At 41.8% G+C, this 18,818-nt stretch overlaps 1 protein-coding gene across 20 annotated transcripts in view; it reads left to right on the forward strand.

Moving 5' to 3' along the window:
- Window positions 1-18,818, forward strand: part of MYBPC1 (myosin binding protein C1) — a 339,911-nt gene that overhangs the window by 112,412 nt on the left and 208,681 nt on the right. For 18 of the 20 annotated variants that reach the window (XM_086919137.1, XM_086919131.1, XM_086919138.1 and 15 more), the window contains 5 exons: window positions 9,608-9,643; window positions 10,047-10,082; window positions 11,754-11,783; window positions 14,129-14,233; window positions 14,419-14,567. In XM_086919137.1, the coding sequence (XP_086775263.1) occupies window positions 9,608-9,643; window positions 10,047-10,082; window positions 11,754-11,783; window positions 14,129-14,233; window positions 14,419-14,567 (356 nt within the window). The remainder of the gene's footprint in view (window positions 1-9,607; window positions 9,644-10,046; window positions 10,083-11,753; window positions 11,784-14,128; window positions 14,234-14,418; window positions 14,568-18,818) is intronic. The other 2 variants (XM_086919135.1, XM_086919143.1) reach the window with 1 other exon arrangement.

An 18,818-nucleotide genomic window follows, 5' to 3' on the forward strand; every position in this document is an offset into this window, starting at 1 on the left:
TCTGTGGAAGACCTATTTGCAGTTTTGCACATTTCATTAGCCTCCTCCCAGTTTGCTGCAACTCCAATGGTAGATCTTCCTTGAATGCAACCTGGAACTTGTACCTGCATGAAGGTACAGGCTTTTGAAATAGTCTGACAATCTCATCAGCTAATTGAAACTGTAGATGGATTTTTTCCCTTATTTTCTGGGCCAAAATATACAAAAAATAATTGGATCTCCTGAAGTCTTTTGTTCCAATCAAAAAAACCAGGGAACCGCTTTTTAAATCCAATGAAAATAGAACCCTGTTATGCCCTGTAAGACTGGGGCATCATATATTTTTATCTATAGAGGTGAGATTGACGTTTAAATTTAAATCAAGGGTCCAGTTTTGGAAAAACCATGCCAGAAAAAAAATGTAATGCATGGGAAATTTAACAGGGCTTCTAAAGCCCCCAATCTCTGATAACCACAAGGAATACTAATTTATCCTTCAACCACTGCAAACTTGATGAGTCTTCGGGGCAGATTTACAAGCCCCCTGCGCCACCAGTACGTCACTTTCTGAGACGTGCTGGAGGCTCATTTCACTTCCACTTTGCGTGGAAGGGGTGTTCCATGGGTGTTGCTGTGGGTGTTCCCACGCAACACCCATGGAACGAGACACATTTCCAGATTTACGAGGAATTGTGAATCTGGAAATGCGTGTCAATGCTCCGCCACCCCAGGGGAGGCGTAGTGAGGCGCAACTTGGAGAAATGTTTTCATTTCTCCTGCATTTTCCCTCTTTCAAAGCGTGCTCCAGTCTACAGCACGCATTAAAAGAGGGAAATGCCTGTAGTGATTGTTTTTGTGCGGAAAGGTGCCCCTTCCTGCACAAAAACAATCTCCCTCTGACGCAGGCATACTTGCACCATGGTGCAATGGTGCCTGCGCCAGCGCATGGCTGCAGTTTGTGCGCCAGTGCAGGGGGAAGCACAGGAATGCAACATATGTTTGCCAAAAATGTTGCATTCCTGTGCTTCGGAAGTGCCGCAGCGTGGCACAGCCAAAGGACTTGCGTTGCCATGCTGCAGCACTTCCTTGTAAATCTACCCGTACATGCTCAAAAGGGAGGGCCTTGAAACCTTTTAAGACCATTTGTAAATCCCAAAGGCTGGACAGGTTTTATAAGCCTAAACATTTTAATAATCTCTTTACAAGAGCCGAAACCTTGCGAAAATCTATTAATGATTTGCTGAAACCTATAATGGAAGCACATTATGAAGACAGAGATGAGGGAGAAAAACCTTTCTGAAAAACCCTTTCCAAAAACATCTAAACCTTACGAGGGTCACAAGAAGCAGCCATCAGATTATTCAACAAACACAATTCTTTTTTCTCCAAATCTTCGATTAAGCAACTAAGGTAGTTGGTATTCTGGACTACTGAACTTCCAAGAAGATAGATTTAACACCTGTGGAGCCCTGTGAAACAACCAGGGATACCTGATTAGAGGAGGAGATGGTGGGTAATAAAAACACTGTCAATCTGATAATTTCATTAGTGTTGGAAACCAGATCCTCCTGGGCCACAATGAGACCACTAGAATCACTATCACCCACTCTTCCAGAATCTTCTGTTGCACCCTGTGGAGAAGGGGAAATGGAGGAAAGGCATACAATAGACCTGTAAGCCACTAGTAGGACAGGGCATCCATTACACATGCATGACTCGCCCCTGATTCTGTGCAATAATGCTAAAGAAGAGCATCGGACCAGGAAGCAATAAGATCCAGCTTTGGGAGACAAAATGCCATCACCAACTGCTGAAACCCTTCACTCCCTTGATGACATTTCACTGAGGAGCAATATTTCTGCTTAAGGCTGTCCGCATGATAATTGTCTTGACCTGGGATATACATTTCTGTTAGAGACAGTAGTTGAGTTTCTTCGCAGAGGCAAATAGTGTGCGCTAATTCTGCTAACTCTTTTACCATGACTCCACCATGTTGATTTATGTAGCTCTTGGCTACCTGGTTCTCCATTCGGTCACAATTCCCCTCCCATGACTGAGAAGATAAAATGACTACAGGGACTTCTCTATTGCTGTCCATCTTGTTGACAGTTTTCTCAATTCGAGGAGTGGAGGACGTTCAGAGGAGACCAACCGTCTTTCACTTACACCTTTCCCCGAGTCACCCCCCAACCCTATTGACTTGCCTTGGGTTTTACGATAAGTGAAATTGGGAGTGTCAGGAACACCCCTCTGAGATAATTCTCTGTGTTCAACCACCAACTGAGATTTTGGACTATGGATTGAGAGACCACACAGAAACCAAGGGGCTAGCTAGAAGGCGTTGAAGAAAAGATTAGAGCCAAATATGCACCCACGAAACCACTGTCGTTAGTGCTGCCATTATCCCCTGCACCCTTAAAACTTTCTGGCAGCGGCTTCCTGGCAAGATAGAAGGATTCTTCACAGCTTTTGATTCTGGTAAGAATACTCTAGCTTTTGTTGGATCAAAAAGGGCTCCAATAAAGAGTCTCACTTGAGATGGAGTCAGATTAGACTTCTTTAGGTTCAATGTGAAACTCAGACTAATGAGACACTGGTAGAGTTTCTTTACATAGTTAAGTGCCTTGGAAGCACTACCACTGGAGCTTGTACGTTTGTAAAAATGGAAATGTTGAGAGACCAAACGAAAGGGCTTTGAACTGGACATGATGCCTTCCAATATAAATCTAAACAGGTAGGGTGTCTCTGAGAAATAAGCATATTTGAGATCCAGGGTCATCATGTAATCTCCTTCTGCAAGCAATGAAATCACTTCTTGAACAGTTGTCACCCTGAAATGGACATTTTGGGGAACTTGTTTAGCCATTATAAGTCCAAAGCTAGTCAGTAGGTGCTGTTTGGTTTTGGAATCAAGAACAAAATTGAATAACGGCTGCGTTTTCTTTTTTAGAAAAGCAAAACTATTCTTTTGTGAAGATTATTTCAATTTGCAAGTTTGAAAGGTTGAAGAATTTTCCTCTCCTGTGCCATTTTCTATATGAAATCCTCAGATCTACACTAAAAAGGTTTTGATCTGTGAAAGGAAGTAATTGAATCAACGTCCTTTGCATAGCATCTATCTTCCACATCTTCAGTCATCATAAACAGCTGGCTGACACTGATGCTCCTGCGGCAATTGATGAAGACTATAATGAACCAGATGATTGATGTGCATGACAAAATCCTTTCCAACAATTCAATGTTCATTAGACTTGATGTAGAATCTTCTTCTTCTTTGAAGCAAATTAGTCAATAAAATAAGGATTGGAAATCCTTTAACAAAATTTGTGCTTCATAAGTCACATACAAACTGGTCTTCTGACAAAGTTTGATGTAGTATAAAAATGCATTCGGGAGCTCTACGCTTTTTTCCTCACATGGCCCGCTTAAGACTGATCCATCTGAGGCCAGTGAGGAGGATGATACCATACTGGGAAGTATAGAATTAACTTTTAGAATTTACAGAAGCTCATTCTAAAAAAAATCTAAAATGATATCCTTAACTCTGAAATGGAGGAAAACTGGTCTTATTAATGTTTTTCCACTCTTTAAAAATAATATATTGTTTAATACATCATGAAACGGGAGACAATCTTAACTATGGACGCCATACAGTGAATAAAAACCATCTTCAGGAGCTTGTGAAGAAGGTTCAAAACCTAATACCTCTTTTACGAGCACAAGCATTTTTGGAAAATTAACACTGAGCACATATTTCCCTTTAGCATCTCCGTCTTCCTCATTAGAGCAGTTCAACAATTTGTTTCTTAGTAGCTGGTTCATTTAGTGCAGTTGAAACAGTCTCCTGAATCAAAGATTGTAAGTTAGCTCTCAACAACGTAATGCCATCTTGCGCCTCCTCCTCCTACAAATGATGCATCTTCTGTGCGTACTTAGAGTTTTCCATGCTTAAAGTTTAGGAAACCCTTACCATGCTAGAAGCAGTGGTTGGGTTTTAAGTGGGTTTCTATAGCAACAAAATCTTTTTCTGCAAGACTTCGTTCCGTATAGAAACCACTGGGTGCAGAGCCTCATCACCTACTTTGTGCTTCCAAAGGACGCTGTCAGCTGACGCACAATTTCCACGCTTTGAAGGGGAGACGAATGGCTTCTCAGATCACCCGCTACCTTTCTCCCAAGCTTAGCACATGGAGGTGGGTGTGGGTTGGTTCGATGCACCTTACCATGTTCGCTCCAGTGAAACTCAATTAACAATGTTCAACAAACTTGTTCTTACCTTGCTGGGCTGCCTGGGGTTACCGGCATCCATTGCATTCAGAGAGCGGGCGATATTGTAGCGCTGTCAAGAAGACAGAAGCATAAAGGCAGAGCAGCAGGGAAGTAGAGGCTGTGTATGAGGGAAGGGAGAGTTTAGATCATAAAATATGAATGGAAAACATTTTAGTGTGCAGTGTGTTCCTTACGGCAGGTGGGGTATTTCGTAATGTTTGGACTTTAACATGAACAATGGGGTCTGGGCTAAGGATACATTGAGATATCACAAGGGGCTTTTTCCTTCCTCCATGAACTAATTTTTTTGTTCCATTTCCAACTATCAATTTTGTACTTTATGATATAGCCTTAGGTCTGAATGTATGAACATGAACACACTACAGCTATAAGCTTACAACCGCTTTATGTGGTACAAGGACTGGTTGTGACTGAAACAGTGATTTGCATATTTGACATTCAACTTTTTTTCTTCTGTCTTAACAAAATTGTTTTGACCCTCTATCCATTGTTAATGGATTACCTGTCATGATTGTGCTTTGTATTTCCCAAAGTATGCTGTGTAGGCAGTGCAGGATTCCCGGGCAATAGAGTAAATGCCTCTTTAGGAGAAGAAGTTCTACTGTCATTGTTTCCTGATCGATAAGAGTAACAGGAGCATTAGACGCAATTGTAGGTAGTGTTATAGGCAAGACTACGACTGAGGTGTCTAAAGTGGTTTGAAAAAGAAGTACTCAGAGAAGTACTATCATCTTAAAAAGGCTTTCAGACTTTCTTTCTTTCTAACTGCTCAGTTCAGTGCAACGGCAGAGCTCTCCTCATCATTTCCAAGTTGTGGTTCGGCCTTCCAAAGCTCCAAACTCCCTTTTTATTAAGCGATGGGAGTAGTGCATGGAGAGCTAAAGTAATTTGCCAATTAACCCACAGGTTGGTCAAGTGCTGGTCCATACGAGGGCCCACTGGCTCTTGTAGGTTTGCCGAGATGTGTCAGTGGGTTAAGGATGTGCCTTTATTAGGTGAGTCGGACAGACTAAGTTGGCCTGTTCTTCAGTGCTTCATATACTTTTTTCCTAAAATACATCATATTTCAAAGCTAATGGGAGGCAGTGTCAAATAGCCTTTCCTACTTTGATATGCTGAACTACAATAACACATAAAGTGCCCTGCAATGTGGCAATATACATAAACATGGTTGTTGTAGTCGCAAAATCAAATGGCAAGATGAGGATGATCGATTATACAAGCCAGCATGCGATTGAAGCGGGTCTTGACCGTAATCAAATTCTCATCTAGCTTCAACTAGCCATTGAAGGATTATTGATAATAGCTTATTTTTAGAGAATCTATAATGCCACAGTTTTTGCCATTTCTAAGTGCTGTATATAACACGTTACCACACACAAATGGATGGTAGTCAATTTATCAGGCTGAGCGGGATCAAACACTGAACCGAGCTGGCCGAGAGTCAAACTCTCGAATGAGCTATCAGTCACAACAGATGTCAGCAGCTGAACACAGCATCCTCTTACATTATTTCTGCCTTGCATCACATGAAAGAGGTAGCTCGGACACCCAATCCTTCTGCTGAGAAGCCTAGCTCCATGAACAATTCCAAACAACCGCTGCCTGTGCTGTAAGGCACACCAACAGAAACCGAAGCTCTGTTGTTATTGGCCACACTTGCTTTTTCTCTGGAAGGTTATATGCATAATGAACAAGCCCCATTTTTAACATCACTGTTCAGTTTCCTATCTTCACATAGCGGTGTGAAGGTGAAAGGCGAGCAGCGAGTCAAGCGTTAGCCATTTTTTAGAGGATCATCTCTCTATCAGGGCCTAAGCTGTCATGAATAGAAGTTGTGCTGCTTCACAGATTGTTGCCAAGAGAGCGAACTCGCACGGGGTCCCAAGAAGAGAAATACTGCCCCCTCACCCTTCCCCAAGAAAATAGCCTTAGTTGAAGTAACACACAACATTTTACATTCGTATTTTGTATATTTATTCGTAGACAGACATCTATCATTGGGACAGCTTCTGATGGTATATTTTAATTAATCAATATTTTTTGTTAACCGTTTTAAAAAGTGTGGTGTGTAGTGACACAGATCGAGACTAAACAGTCAATCCTGCAAAATTGGAATCTGCATTGCCAAGTTGTAACAAAATAAGTGGTTTGTAATAAATATAAATTAACGAAAAAAAGGAGACATCTTCTGGAGGGTACAGCAAGAGTGTACAAATCACCCGATATAGTTCTATATTAGTAAAGGGAGTGGTTGGGGTGTGCTTTTTCAGAACACAGTAGACTTTGTGGTAGGTGAAGTGGAGGGCAGTGGATCCTTGAGTAGGAAATGCCTTTTGTGGGTTATTTCAAGATGATCAAAAGTGGTGAGTTTTATGTTTATGGATGAAGAAGGGTGTTAACAATTGAAGACTGAAAAAGGCAGCAGGACCCAATGTCCTGATTTAAGGAGTTTCGGAGGCTTGTGCCTTGAACATTCAGGTACCTTCTAATATGCTTTTTGTTAAAAGGCTTGTAGAGGCAGCACCAGATAAGAAGTAAATCACAAAAGTAAAGTGTTCTGAAAATCAATTCTTCTTTTATTGATCTTTTGTTTTTTTGGGGTGCACAGGACAGCCTAGGTATATGTTTTTTGTTGCTTAAACGTTTACTGAATTTTCCGGTGTTGAGCTGGATGTGAATTTCTGTCTGGCTTGTAGTGGAGTGCAAGTTTATAGATGTAACTGAAGTTTCATGAACAGTACACACAACTTCGAAAGTGTTGTTTAGTTAGGCCCTTTGAGTTTAAATGTTTAATGTTTTTTCCTATTTCTAAATGTCACACATATTGATGCCACTTCTCTCATTTTAAAATGAAATCTATGAGAGTTAAAGATACTGGCAGTGCTCCTGTTACTCAGAGAGGAGCACATCTATACCGGAACCAGCAAATTCCCTGGTGGGCTAGTTCTTTTGAAGAGTCAGGGGCTCAGGGCAGTACCAAACAAATGCTGAAGTATCACTGTGTTTGTCACATCCTTAGCAGGCTGTCAGAGGTATCCCATGAGCCCTCAGTTTCCTATTACCCACCTAGGGTGGTTTGCTATATCAGGCTGGCAGCATCAGGATACGCAATTCTCTTAATTTTGGTATAACTTCCCCCCGCTGAGTAGTAGGTCTCTATGATATGTAATAGACAAACATACACACACTCTAGTTTCTGGTTCCCCCTGAAAAGTAGATTAGTATTCTGAATTTCAGTATATGAATAGGATCCAGGGTGCAATGTATAATTCTGAAAAAGTGGAACAAAATAGAGCTGTTTAGATTCACCAAGAGATTTCAGCCGCTGAAAGCAACTGAAATCTGTGGGTGAAACATGGGCAAAACGCGCAATGAGTGGTGGAATCAAATCCAGAATGACCAATTTTACTGTAATTTCCCATTTCTAAGGACACACTCATTCCCATTTGTCCTACCCAATTACCTTCACCCCTGTTGGTATTCTTCTCAATTCAGAAAGGGATCAACAAATCTAATAAGCTAAAAACGTGAGAGGGTAAGGGTCACTGGCATGTTATGGGAATGGGAGTTTCAGAAAAGACGTGTCTTCGGGTAAGTAAGACAAACTCATTTTTTCATGCTTCACCAGTAACGATAAAGAAGCCTATTCTCATATTGATATAGTAAGCAGTTTCAAGAATGATGTTGCATGTCTTCGATATCAGGAGATTCAGTCCACCTTCGAGTTTTCTTTACAAAAAAAGCCACAAGTAGCTAGAGTTAGAGATCCTCAACCCAAGCTGTGTATTTAATATTGGGTGAAGACACCAACTTAGTTAAGGCTATTGGCCAGTCAGTGATAGCAGGTCCAAAACTGATGTAGAAGCTTCTGTGTTCACTGTTGAACACCATTGTTTAAAGTAGGACATCTTGATCTAATTCCTTCATTGGTAGATGGGTGCGTGTTTCCACTGCAAACCACACATGCAGGCATATAGACAACCATGAGAATCATGAAAATATGACGGTGCTAGCTTCAAAGTTCGTTCAGCCGAAATCTACTTCTCTCAGAAAAATATCCTTTCGAACAGTACAAGATATTCTTGCGACCCTGTACTGATAAATTTGGGGCGAAGCTCAAAACAGGCGCTGGCTTTCTGGTCTGATCGGTTGAAGATACATATCTGGTCGTCAAATAGTAAATATGTAATAAACTATAGGATTGATTTCATCTAGTCCTCCCCAGTGCCCAAACTTGATTGCCATTTTCATATTTAATCTAGCAGAAAATACACTGAAATTAGCAGTGCTTCCCTAAACAAAACCTTCAGTCAAGATAAATGTTTGAACTATGTTTTATTTGTGTTTAATTCCAAACTTTTGGGTCTTATCAATGCTCCTCATTCGGCTTCGTTATTACCGAAGAAAAACACAGTGGTTTCAGTGTTGTGTGGAAATAAATGTGAACAGCTTTTATCAGTGTTATGATATGGCAGGGTAGATGGTCATGCCCTATTCAGTGGAAATCCCCCACCTTCAGGTTTTCAGACATTCACAGTTTGCTCGTAAAACGTATGTAAAACCTGCGAAATTGGAATGTGCAAAGGAGCCCTGGTATTAAGGGGAAACAGGGAGATTGTAGTGGAAACACAAAGTTCACCAGGTATCCCAATTCCCTGTACCGAAACTTGTACTTGCTTGGGAATCCTGCATCCAAACATTAACAATTTCCAGGGTATCAGTAATCCCAATGTGCAGGAACTTAGTCTCAATTGCCAGCAACATTGTAATGTCCTGACAGTCTGCACCATGGCTACTGTAGAGGACACTTCTGATAACTAGTGGGTGTAATGTGAACTAAGTGACAAGGAGAGATGCATTCACTACTCAAGCGTGGCCCTATTTACCTTCCTAAGAACCTGTTCCTGTCGAAGGAATCTCATAACCCGCATTACTGGTATACAACCACCCTGTACACCAGTCCTTGTTGCATATCCCCCCTACGAGCATTCGGTGCATTACAACTCTGCTGCTTTACATCCTTATGAATAAGGTAAAAGTAATAGTCATGAAATCTGACTTCCAGGTAAACAGGGTTCAGGATTGCTAGACAGGATGAAAAGATGATACTAGGCATCAATTTTAAACACGTGGAAGAGCCTGCACGATGAGTTCTGAAAGGTGGCCTGCACCGGGGGTGCTTTCTTGATCAGCACATTGCAATACTCTAGCTCTGTGTGGTGTGGATGTGGAATATGAGGCGTGCATTGTGTACTGGAACACTGTGTGGAGTGTGTAATCAAGCATTTGGTAACCGTCTCGTTCATTGCACATGTGGTGCGCATTTCACTTGCAGACGTAGGAGCCAGCGATATGACATCTTCCTCTGAAGGTCAGATGTGTGGTTGACCGTATTCGTTCTTGTGTTTTTTTTCCTCACTTGACATTGTTGACATCTCTAACAAACCAATACCACCTGAGAAACCTCTCATCCACATCCTTCTGTTAATCACAAATCACGCCTGGTTCACATCTCCTTGTGCTTTGGATTGTATTTGACCTTCCTTCACCACGTGGGTTTCCCATTCCACCTTCTCAATGCTTTGGTTTCCTTGGTTTGGTTTGGACTGCCCATTCTGCCTGCCTCCATCTGTCACCATTTCTCAACTTTCTTTTGCAGGTCTCGCTTTTTCACTGCAGTTTTGATTTTCCCTCACACTAAAAAAGGGTATGTACGGTTTGTGCTGCGCTCACTCCATGACAAATTTCAAATTCTATGTACCTTTTTATTACAGACGAAGATGAGTCGTCTCCCAATACTGCACCTCAAGGTATGTTATCAAACTTGATAGTTTATCAAACTTCAGAAGTTAGTTGATCAAACTTTATAAATACTTCATTGATTACCTTAGTGACAGAGTACGTAAAGGTTAGGAGCAGAAGGATATCTTGGCCTTCTTTCTGCAGCTGCTGCTGTATACTGAAATTTGTGCAGGTTGACAAGGAGGTTACGTTTTCAGTGTTGTATCTCCTTGTGATTTACACACTTCTGATATGTTGCCCCACACAGGAGAAATGCTTCAGTGATTCTTATTTTCAATAAGAAAATACCACTCTGTTTGTACCCAAGACATTTTCAATTCAAACTCAAAATGAAGCCCAATGTTTAACTCAAATACTCATCAACCAAAATATATTTTTACTATACGATCTTTGTGTTACGTTTTTTTCTGGTGTTGCTTCATGGCGATCAAGGAAAGCATATATTTCATGTATACCTTACTTTTGCTCTTCTATTTACAATTCAGAAAAATATTCTATTGGAGTGCAACTACTTGCATCCTTGACAAAAGCATAAAAGATCTCCCTTCCTGTGATGTGATATAACAATGAAGTTAAACACTGAAAAAACATGCACCTTAAACTACAAAAGTACATTTTAAATAATGTTTCGGCAATTTCATGCCATTTTGTGTTGTGTGGGTTCTCACATATTCATAAGACAAAAGCAGCTTGAAGAGCTAGAGAATTGTTGAACTAGAGTAGGACTTTCATAGGATGCGACTTGCTAGGAGAGGAACCTGTTTATGGTGGAACATAGTGGAGACCGGGCTGAGGTAGATCTTAGAGGCATGGTGGAAGTGGGACTGAGGTAGTTACTGGAGAACTGTTCTGGATAACTGCAGCGTGTGGGATTTTCAGGGGTTAACCCATTTTCGGGCGGGATGCCCTGGGTTGCATCTGATGGTGCAATGCCGAAAGCGGCATTTGGTGTGCAGGAGTGTACTCAAACAGCAGCGAGCAAGATTTTAAGCCCGCTAAAGATGAAACTTCTCGGGTTGGGTGCAGTGGTGCATGCTGGTTGATATCAACCAGCATGCACCACTGTACATGCATCAGTACTTGGGATCTGCACTGAGAATAAAACATGCTTTGGCTGAACGATACCTGGGCTGGATCATGCTGGGGCACAGCCCACTAGGGTTTAGTATTTTGGTAATTAGATCTTCGGAGTGTTGAACCTGATGGGATTTCAGCTTGCTAGGATGGAGGAACCTGCTGGGGATGGTATTTTCCCAGGTGGGACTTGCTGGTAGGGGCCTGCTAAAATGTGGAAATTTGAGATTAAACACCTACATAAAAAGAAGGTGAACCTTCACCATGTGACAAAATAAGTTCCATGCAAACACCATGGCATGTGCAATGTTGTCACATCAGACACAGACCACAGCATCTTCTATAATGAAAAGTGCTGCCCATGAATGACTGGTACCACCATACTTAAAGACCTAATTCGATACCATATGAACTGAAAATGTGTTCCTCTTTCTTTCTCTTACCATCTCCATTCACTTCTGAGTGATTAGTGCCAAATATGCCATCTAAGTTTATTACAAAGTTTACATTGCATTTTCAGAGATGAGACATCAGTAGGTTAAATATGGTCATATAATATATCAATAAACTCATCAACTGTCTCCCACCCTGTTCTTTCTTTACAGACGGAAATGCTAAGGATAGAAAAGACTCAGGTGAGCTACCTTACTAAATGTGAACATGAATGTATTGCAAAGATAGGGCAAAACCAAATGCCTCCTTGATCCTCTTCCTGCATCACTTTAAATTGCCACCACTGGCACAGGGAAGGGGAACCGGGGGGAGCTGTTAGTGTAAAGCACTGCTGCCGCTTTTGTTACTGGGGGGCGTCATCGCAGCATTGCGCTTTTGTTACGGGGGCGATATTGCAGCATTGCTGCAAAACTGTCCCCCTAGTAACAAAACCGTCCCCCACATGTCAGAAATTGGCCCCCACATATCTGCCCCACCAGGAAATTGCCCGGTGCCTGCTATGGCCAGTCTGGCCCTGACCACTGGATATGAATGTAATGGGCCTGCATGAAACAAAGCACCAGGCTTTACAATTTGGTGATGATGTGATGAAGATCACTTCAAATAAAAAGATGGCTAGGCTTTAGCCTTTCAACTGAACTCAGTGAATTGGGACAATGGGCTTGATGTGTAAAACATTGGTCACAAAATACTTGTCGCAAATTGCTGCCAGTATTTTTGCGACCTGTATGCAATTTGTTGGAATTGACCTATATACGAATATCTCAGTTCACAAAATTCTGAATTGCACTGAGTTGCAATTTGACTTTCCTAATCAACATATATGAGGTCGTTTCAAATTGTGACTCACTGCAATTGGTGGCCATCACAGGTCTGAGATTATTCTTTACATATTTGTTTTAAATGCAGCCCATTTTCATTAAAGGAAACAGAGCTGCAAAAGTTTTAAACTTTTCAAAAGTTTGATTGAGAGAAGGCAATGGACCACTGCTCGCTGGACCATTAAATACAAACCAATATTGTTATTATTGCACACTCACAAACCCCTAAGGGTTCCAAGAGGGCCCCTTCCCTTTTTACGAATGGCTTACCACCCACGTTGGGAGTTGGTAAAACTTCAATCTTTTGCAACCAGATTTTGGTTGCCAAACAGTGATACGTAACATAACAAATCGCTATTTGGAGAGAAGCCCTAAATGTGCCTCCTCTAAATAGTGATTTATTTGGTCCTTCTTTATCCATTTTGGGATTCAGTAACCTGTTACCTAATCGCAAAATGGGTGTAGTATATTCTAAAAAGTTATCTAGCAGTCACAAACCCTGTGATTTAGCAAATCACAGAATTTGCGATTACTAATTGGCTTTGTACATCTGGCTGGATGTTGTGGGGACTTACAGCAGGCAAGTGGTTATGGCCTCACTGCAAAATGGGAATAATTGTCTACAGGTTCCTGCAATAAGGTATAGATAGGTAGAGTGTAGCACAATGACACCTATGGCACATACCAGCACACACACTCTAGAGCATACCAAGCAAAAGAGAGTGGGGCGGCGAGGCACAGAGCTTTGAAGGCAGCCAGAGGAGGATAGGCCAAGCTAGGTTGATATGGTCAGAGTAAATGAGGTCAGATATCGTGTTTGAGCTCTGCTGGTGGGTATTCTGTAGCATGAACTTGTGGAATCAGAAGGATGAGGCCAGCTGGAGGAACACGTTTGTCAAACCTAAGTGAGATTTCGTGGAATGAGTATAACTATAAACAGCTACAATCTCACAGAAGTGTAGATAAAGTCAGGACCAAGAGGAGGACAGAGTCAGGACACAGGCTGGTCAACACTGAATGATCCCATTCACGTGCCCAGCCTGATAATGAAACATTATTTGTATTGCGCAGCTATGCCCAGAAGGCGCCTTGACGCCCACTGGGCATAGCTGCGCAATACAAATAATGTTTCATTCATTCATGTGCTCTAGTTTATTGTGGTTGGGACTGAGCCTCATGCCAAGTGCAACCTTTTGCAGGATGCTTTATCCAGGTGTCACTGAAAAGGTTGATAGATACTGTATACATGTGACATCTGCCTTGTCTCTTATAAGAGAACCCTGTTGATAATGCCTGAGTGGTTTTGCAGGAGTTCCTCTTGTGTGTAATAAAATTGCTTTTTATAGTGTAGCCTGGTCTGATCGTTACTTTGGGCTTCTATCTAATCAGTTGTAGAGCCCTATCGTAAATTAGCTTCCAATTTGACTAGTTGTTCGTGAGGGCATTTTTATTGTTGTTTGTCCTGTATGTGCTGAAAATTTGTATTTATGAAGTGAGGTCAGTACCATCTCTACCTGAACCCAAGTGGTTTTGGCTCTTTTTTGGATGAGGCTGCTCAAGAGCGGCTTCTTCATCCACAACAGCTCTCCAGTAAATAAGGATTCCCTCTTCCCATGAGTTTCTCACCAAAACATGGTCTTTACTAACCTCAGGTCAAGTGCCACCTATCCTGACATGACTGTATTCTTGTTTTCATACCCTGGCAGCGTGGTCTCTTGGCGAGGGACAGACTGAAGAAGCTGAGAAGCCAGCCACTTCCCAACTATCCACGTTATTTGTTGCAAAACCCAAAGGCGGCACCATCAATGTCGGTGAGTGTCAAATGGAAGCATGAGTAGGGCATGTGTCCGCCACATGTGTACTCCTACCTGTAATGACTATGGCGGAACTGTGTCTAATGTGTGGCGTTAACTTGCATTCCTTGTCCATGTTAAGAACGATATATAGCACAGATAAGCTGGTGAAATGTTTTGTTATGTTTCTATCTTTCTTAAAGGGGATAATATTACCTTTGTGGCAAAAGTAGAAGCCAAAGATCTTCTTCGAAAGCCAACCGTAAAGTGGCTAAAAGGCAAATGGATGGACCTGGCAAGTAAAGCAGGAAAACACCTTCAACTAAAGGAAACATACGATCGTGTTAGCAAGGTAAACTTTAAATTACCTGGCAGTGCATGCTGTTTTGATCTGTTCTTCCTTTCTCTGAATGCTAACGCAGCAGTTGAACAATGATTACTTAATAGTGACAAAGTCAAGATGTCTGTGTTGGAAAGTGGGTTATTAGTAGTTGTAAATATATGTCTACTGCTGGAAATAAGACCAGGGCTCAATATAGGTCTTAGAAAATTATTCCCAAGCTTAACCATTGGTAGCTTGGCTGCAAGCAGGCAGGCTTAACTTCAAAGACAAGTATGTAAAGCATTTAAAAACACCAGTCAGTAAATAATTAAGACACAACACATAATAAAAACCCAACACCTATTTATACAAATATAAAATATTTTTATTTTTAAAATGACACTAAAACGAAAAAATTCCAATGTAGGGAACCAGAGATATTAATTTATAAAGATTTAGCACAATATAGCACGTAGAAACTTATAGCGCCTATTAGGAAACCTGGCCACGCTAGACCTGGACAAAGTCAAACTTTCAGGCTGCCTCGATGGAGCCCTGTGCGGCTGCCCCTCACGGTAGGTCTCCCTCAAAGTTTTTACCTTCTGACTTAGAAACTTTTCTGAAGCTTTTCTTACCGGGGTCTCTCGAAGCTCTCAGTCAGTCTGGATTCAGTGAGGGTTCGCCAGCTTGCCTTGCAACAAGCTCTCGGTCAAACTCGTGTACGTCTGACCTCCAGAGCTTCCCAGCAGGACGAACCAGAGATCCAGGCTGGTTTGTGGTTGAAGATGGGCGGCTTGACACTCGCGGTTGGTCTTGGGCACCTTTTCTATGTTCAGACTTAGATACTTTTACAGAGCTTTTTCTTGTGGGGTCCCTCAAAGTTCTACACCAGGCTGGATTTGGTGAGGGCTTGCCAGCTTTGGTTTCAGCCAACTCCCAGTCAAACTCTGGAAGCCGGACCTCCTAAGATTTTCAGAGGGACGAACCTGGACGGCAGGCCGGTTCATGGCTTACTCCAATGACCTGTAAGCTCCAAGATGGTTCATGAAAGTTTGGGACTTCAATTCCCACAATTCACTTGGACAAAACCCTTACATATCCACTGGTAGTACTCCAGGCGGGGATTATTGGTGGTGATGGTCCAGGTAAGCTCTGTCAACCTGTAGCTTGGAGGGAGTCCACTCTTTAGTCCTTTTGACGTAAGTTTGATCCACCGAGCTGTAGTTCCAGCTTGTGCAGCAAGCGCAGTCAGTCAGAGTGCAGATACTTATTCCAAGTTGGCTGGGTCAAGAAGGAGTGCACTCCTTTCCAATGAGGTACAGAAGAACACCCTAGGGTATGACCACATCCTCCAAAGTGGAGCTCTTCTCTCTCTGCTGGAAAATCAGCCATATTAAATTATGGTGAAATTATGCTCTCTGGGAGACTATAGTCTCCCAGAGAGCATAATTTCTCCATAATTTAATATGGCTGATTTTCCAGCAGAGAGAGAAGAGCTCACTAAACCAGCCTACAGGATGACTAATCTACATAGTTTTCCTCCCTTTTGCATCTGTAAATTCCTTCTCTAAGTACTGCCAATTGGCTGGGGGCAGACTGTAGAGGTGTAAATGAAACTGGTTTCTCCAGCATGTTCCCTGCTTCCTTTAATGAACATTATTTACTACCCCTTCCCCTGTCTCTGACATTCTTATGCCTGGCACCTTCTCCTTACGAGTAAGTAAATGACTGTAAAAAAAAGCTTGGTTTCCTCTATAAATTGTACCAGGATATCTCTGTCATGATCTCTGAATAATATTTTGTCCGTGGCTGCTTCTAGCTGCCTATTAATGACTTGATGAATCATAATCGCACTCAAGGTTGAATGATGTTGCTGTATGTTTTCTTATGTGGGTGGTGCTTTCGAAGTACAGCCCACTGTGCTCTGGGCGTGACAATGATTCGAAATGCGGCACTTCCCTCAGGAGTGACGTCCCTTGGATGCACACGAAACTCAATTATTCATCTCATTCATTCAATAATGTTTCCTAAATGGTATTTTCAATGCTTGATTCTGTTTTATTTAATTTTTCTTTGATGCACGTTATTCCTTCATAAAGCTTTCAAAACATGCATCGCGATTGTGCCCAATACATTTCGGGCATGTGCCCTTCATCAGGGTACTTTTTATCCTGTGAAATCATGCAAGAGTGACATAGGTTCAATTAACTAGCTAGGCGCTATGGTTCTGATTATATGTCTTCACATCATTGTCATTGTTACATTAACATGCACAAGGGAGATTAGGAGGAGAGTGTTCTAAGTAACCTGCATTCTCCACGTGACCTGTGGGTACCGGTGCGTTCCAGAGTTGGGTCGCATGTCACTCGGGAGTTTGACGGTAATAACTAGTGCTCATAAGTGCTTACATGCAGTTGGAGTGTGATGAGTGTTCGCGTTTATTCGCGAATAAACAGCCGGTCGGAAAAACATGTCTATTTTGTGCGTTACTGGTGCCGTTAACGGGACGCATTCCTTGTACAATGATTTAAGCTTGATTGAGTAGCAAGGCTGAGTGTGGCATGCTGTTGTCACCGTGGGTGCCTGTAAAGATATCTGACCTGTGACAGATGCTTCGTACAACACGTGTTTCTTCAATTCTCAATCAATGTTAAAACCTGAGGTTGAAAAGATGTAACGGCATTAGTCTATGCTAGTACTCCACTGCTGGCGTGCTCAGTTAACCAAAATTCCTTAGAGTAATAGCTTACCGTTCTATGCGCTGAGTGTAAGCGTGTTCGTTTTCGAATTCCGATCGTGGTGTTTACCGGTGTGCAAGTGACTCCCTCTATATTACCGGTGGTGATTGGTGCATGATGAGTCATGTGACTAATGTCGACGAGAGCCTCTTACTGATTAGGGGTTGCTAGGCAACGTAAACTCTGGTTCGACGCTTTTTTTTACCGACTGTGTTATGTAACTTTATACCTCTCGGTCTTGCTGGTCCTACACCCTTATGTATGCGTGTGCGAGTCACTTCTGCTTATGGCTGATTACTGTAATAAAATTACATACAGGTGGAGATGCTAATGACAGTAAAAACGTAAAATACATATAAAGAACTGTGTAAATGAAAAAATAAATGAAAAAATAATGAAAAAATAAAAGGACAATGTTCACAGGTACAATGCACTTGATATCTGTTTGCATATATGGCATAATACATTTTTGTTAACAACCATATTTGGCTTCTGTGTTCCAACGCTGATAACAGTTTAAAGGTAACAGCTGTATTCCAGCCGTTCATTGAGTCTCTTGGGCTGTACCGTGGATAAGCGATGTATCCAATGTAATTTGCGTCTTAACAGGTGTTGTGTTTTGTCTCTTCCAGGCAATGTGGCCACCATTTCTAGGATACAAAACCTGAGTTGACTGGGATTGTGGTTAAGTTCATTAAAGTGTGCGGCAACTGTTTCAAGCGTATGTTGCTTTTGTGCTCGACGAGTCTTGTTTTGATCTTTCTTGCAGTTTGCCCCACGTATGAGAGGCCACATGGACATTTCAACATATATACTAGGTTGGTACTGTCACATGTCCCATTGACTCTGAGTTTGATTCTTGTTCCTTGTGACGGGTGATTAATTTCATTGCCTTTAATAATCGCGTTACAGTTCCCGCAGTTATGACACGGTAATGTCTCTCTGAACTCTTTCACCGGCAATTACGTTTTTTGTTTCAGTAATTCTTTAATGTTTTTTGTTCTTTCATACGCAAAAATTGGATTGCTTGTGAATAGTCCTTTAAAATTGTCTTCCATAAAAAGTAACGGCCAATGTTTGAGTATGACTCTTTTTATGTGGTGACTTCTGGTGGAATATTTCGAGACAAATACTCTCCTTCTTTCTTCCTCCTTGGCTGTGGGTATTAAAAGTTGGTTCCTGATTAAATCATGTACTCTGTCGGCCGCCTGTACCAGCGTATTCTCAGGGTATCCTCGATCCTTAAATCTTTTCATGGTTACTGTTTTCTGTTCTTGGTACATGTTTTCCGATGATGCTATGCGTTTGATACGGAGCCACTGTAAGAATGGTTGGTGTCTTTTCAGAGATGGTTGGTGAAAACTTTGAAAATGGAGTAGATTGTTCCTATCTGTAGATTTTTGGTTTACGCAGGTTTGTATGGTACCTTGCACATTGGTCACCAAAACATCCAGAAACGGTAGTTGGGTTTCACTGTGGTTGTAGGTGAATTATATTCGTTCATTCACTCGATTAAGTTTTTGGATCACTGTCTGGAGGTCTG

The sequence above is a fragment of the Lissotriton vulgaris genome, chromosome 1_1, assembly GCF_964263255.1.
Source record: "Lissotriton vulgaris chromosome 1_1, aLisVul1.2, whole genome shotgun sequence".
NCBI classification, from domain to species: domain Eukaryota; kingdom Metazoa; phylum Chordata; class Amphibia; order Caudata; family Salamandridae; genus Lissotriton; species Lissotriton vulgaris.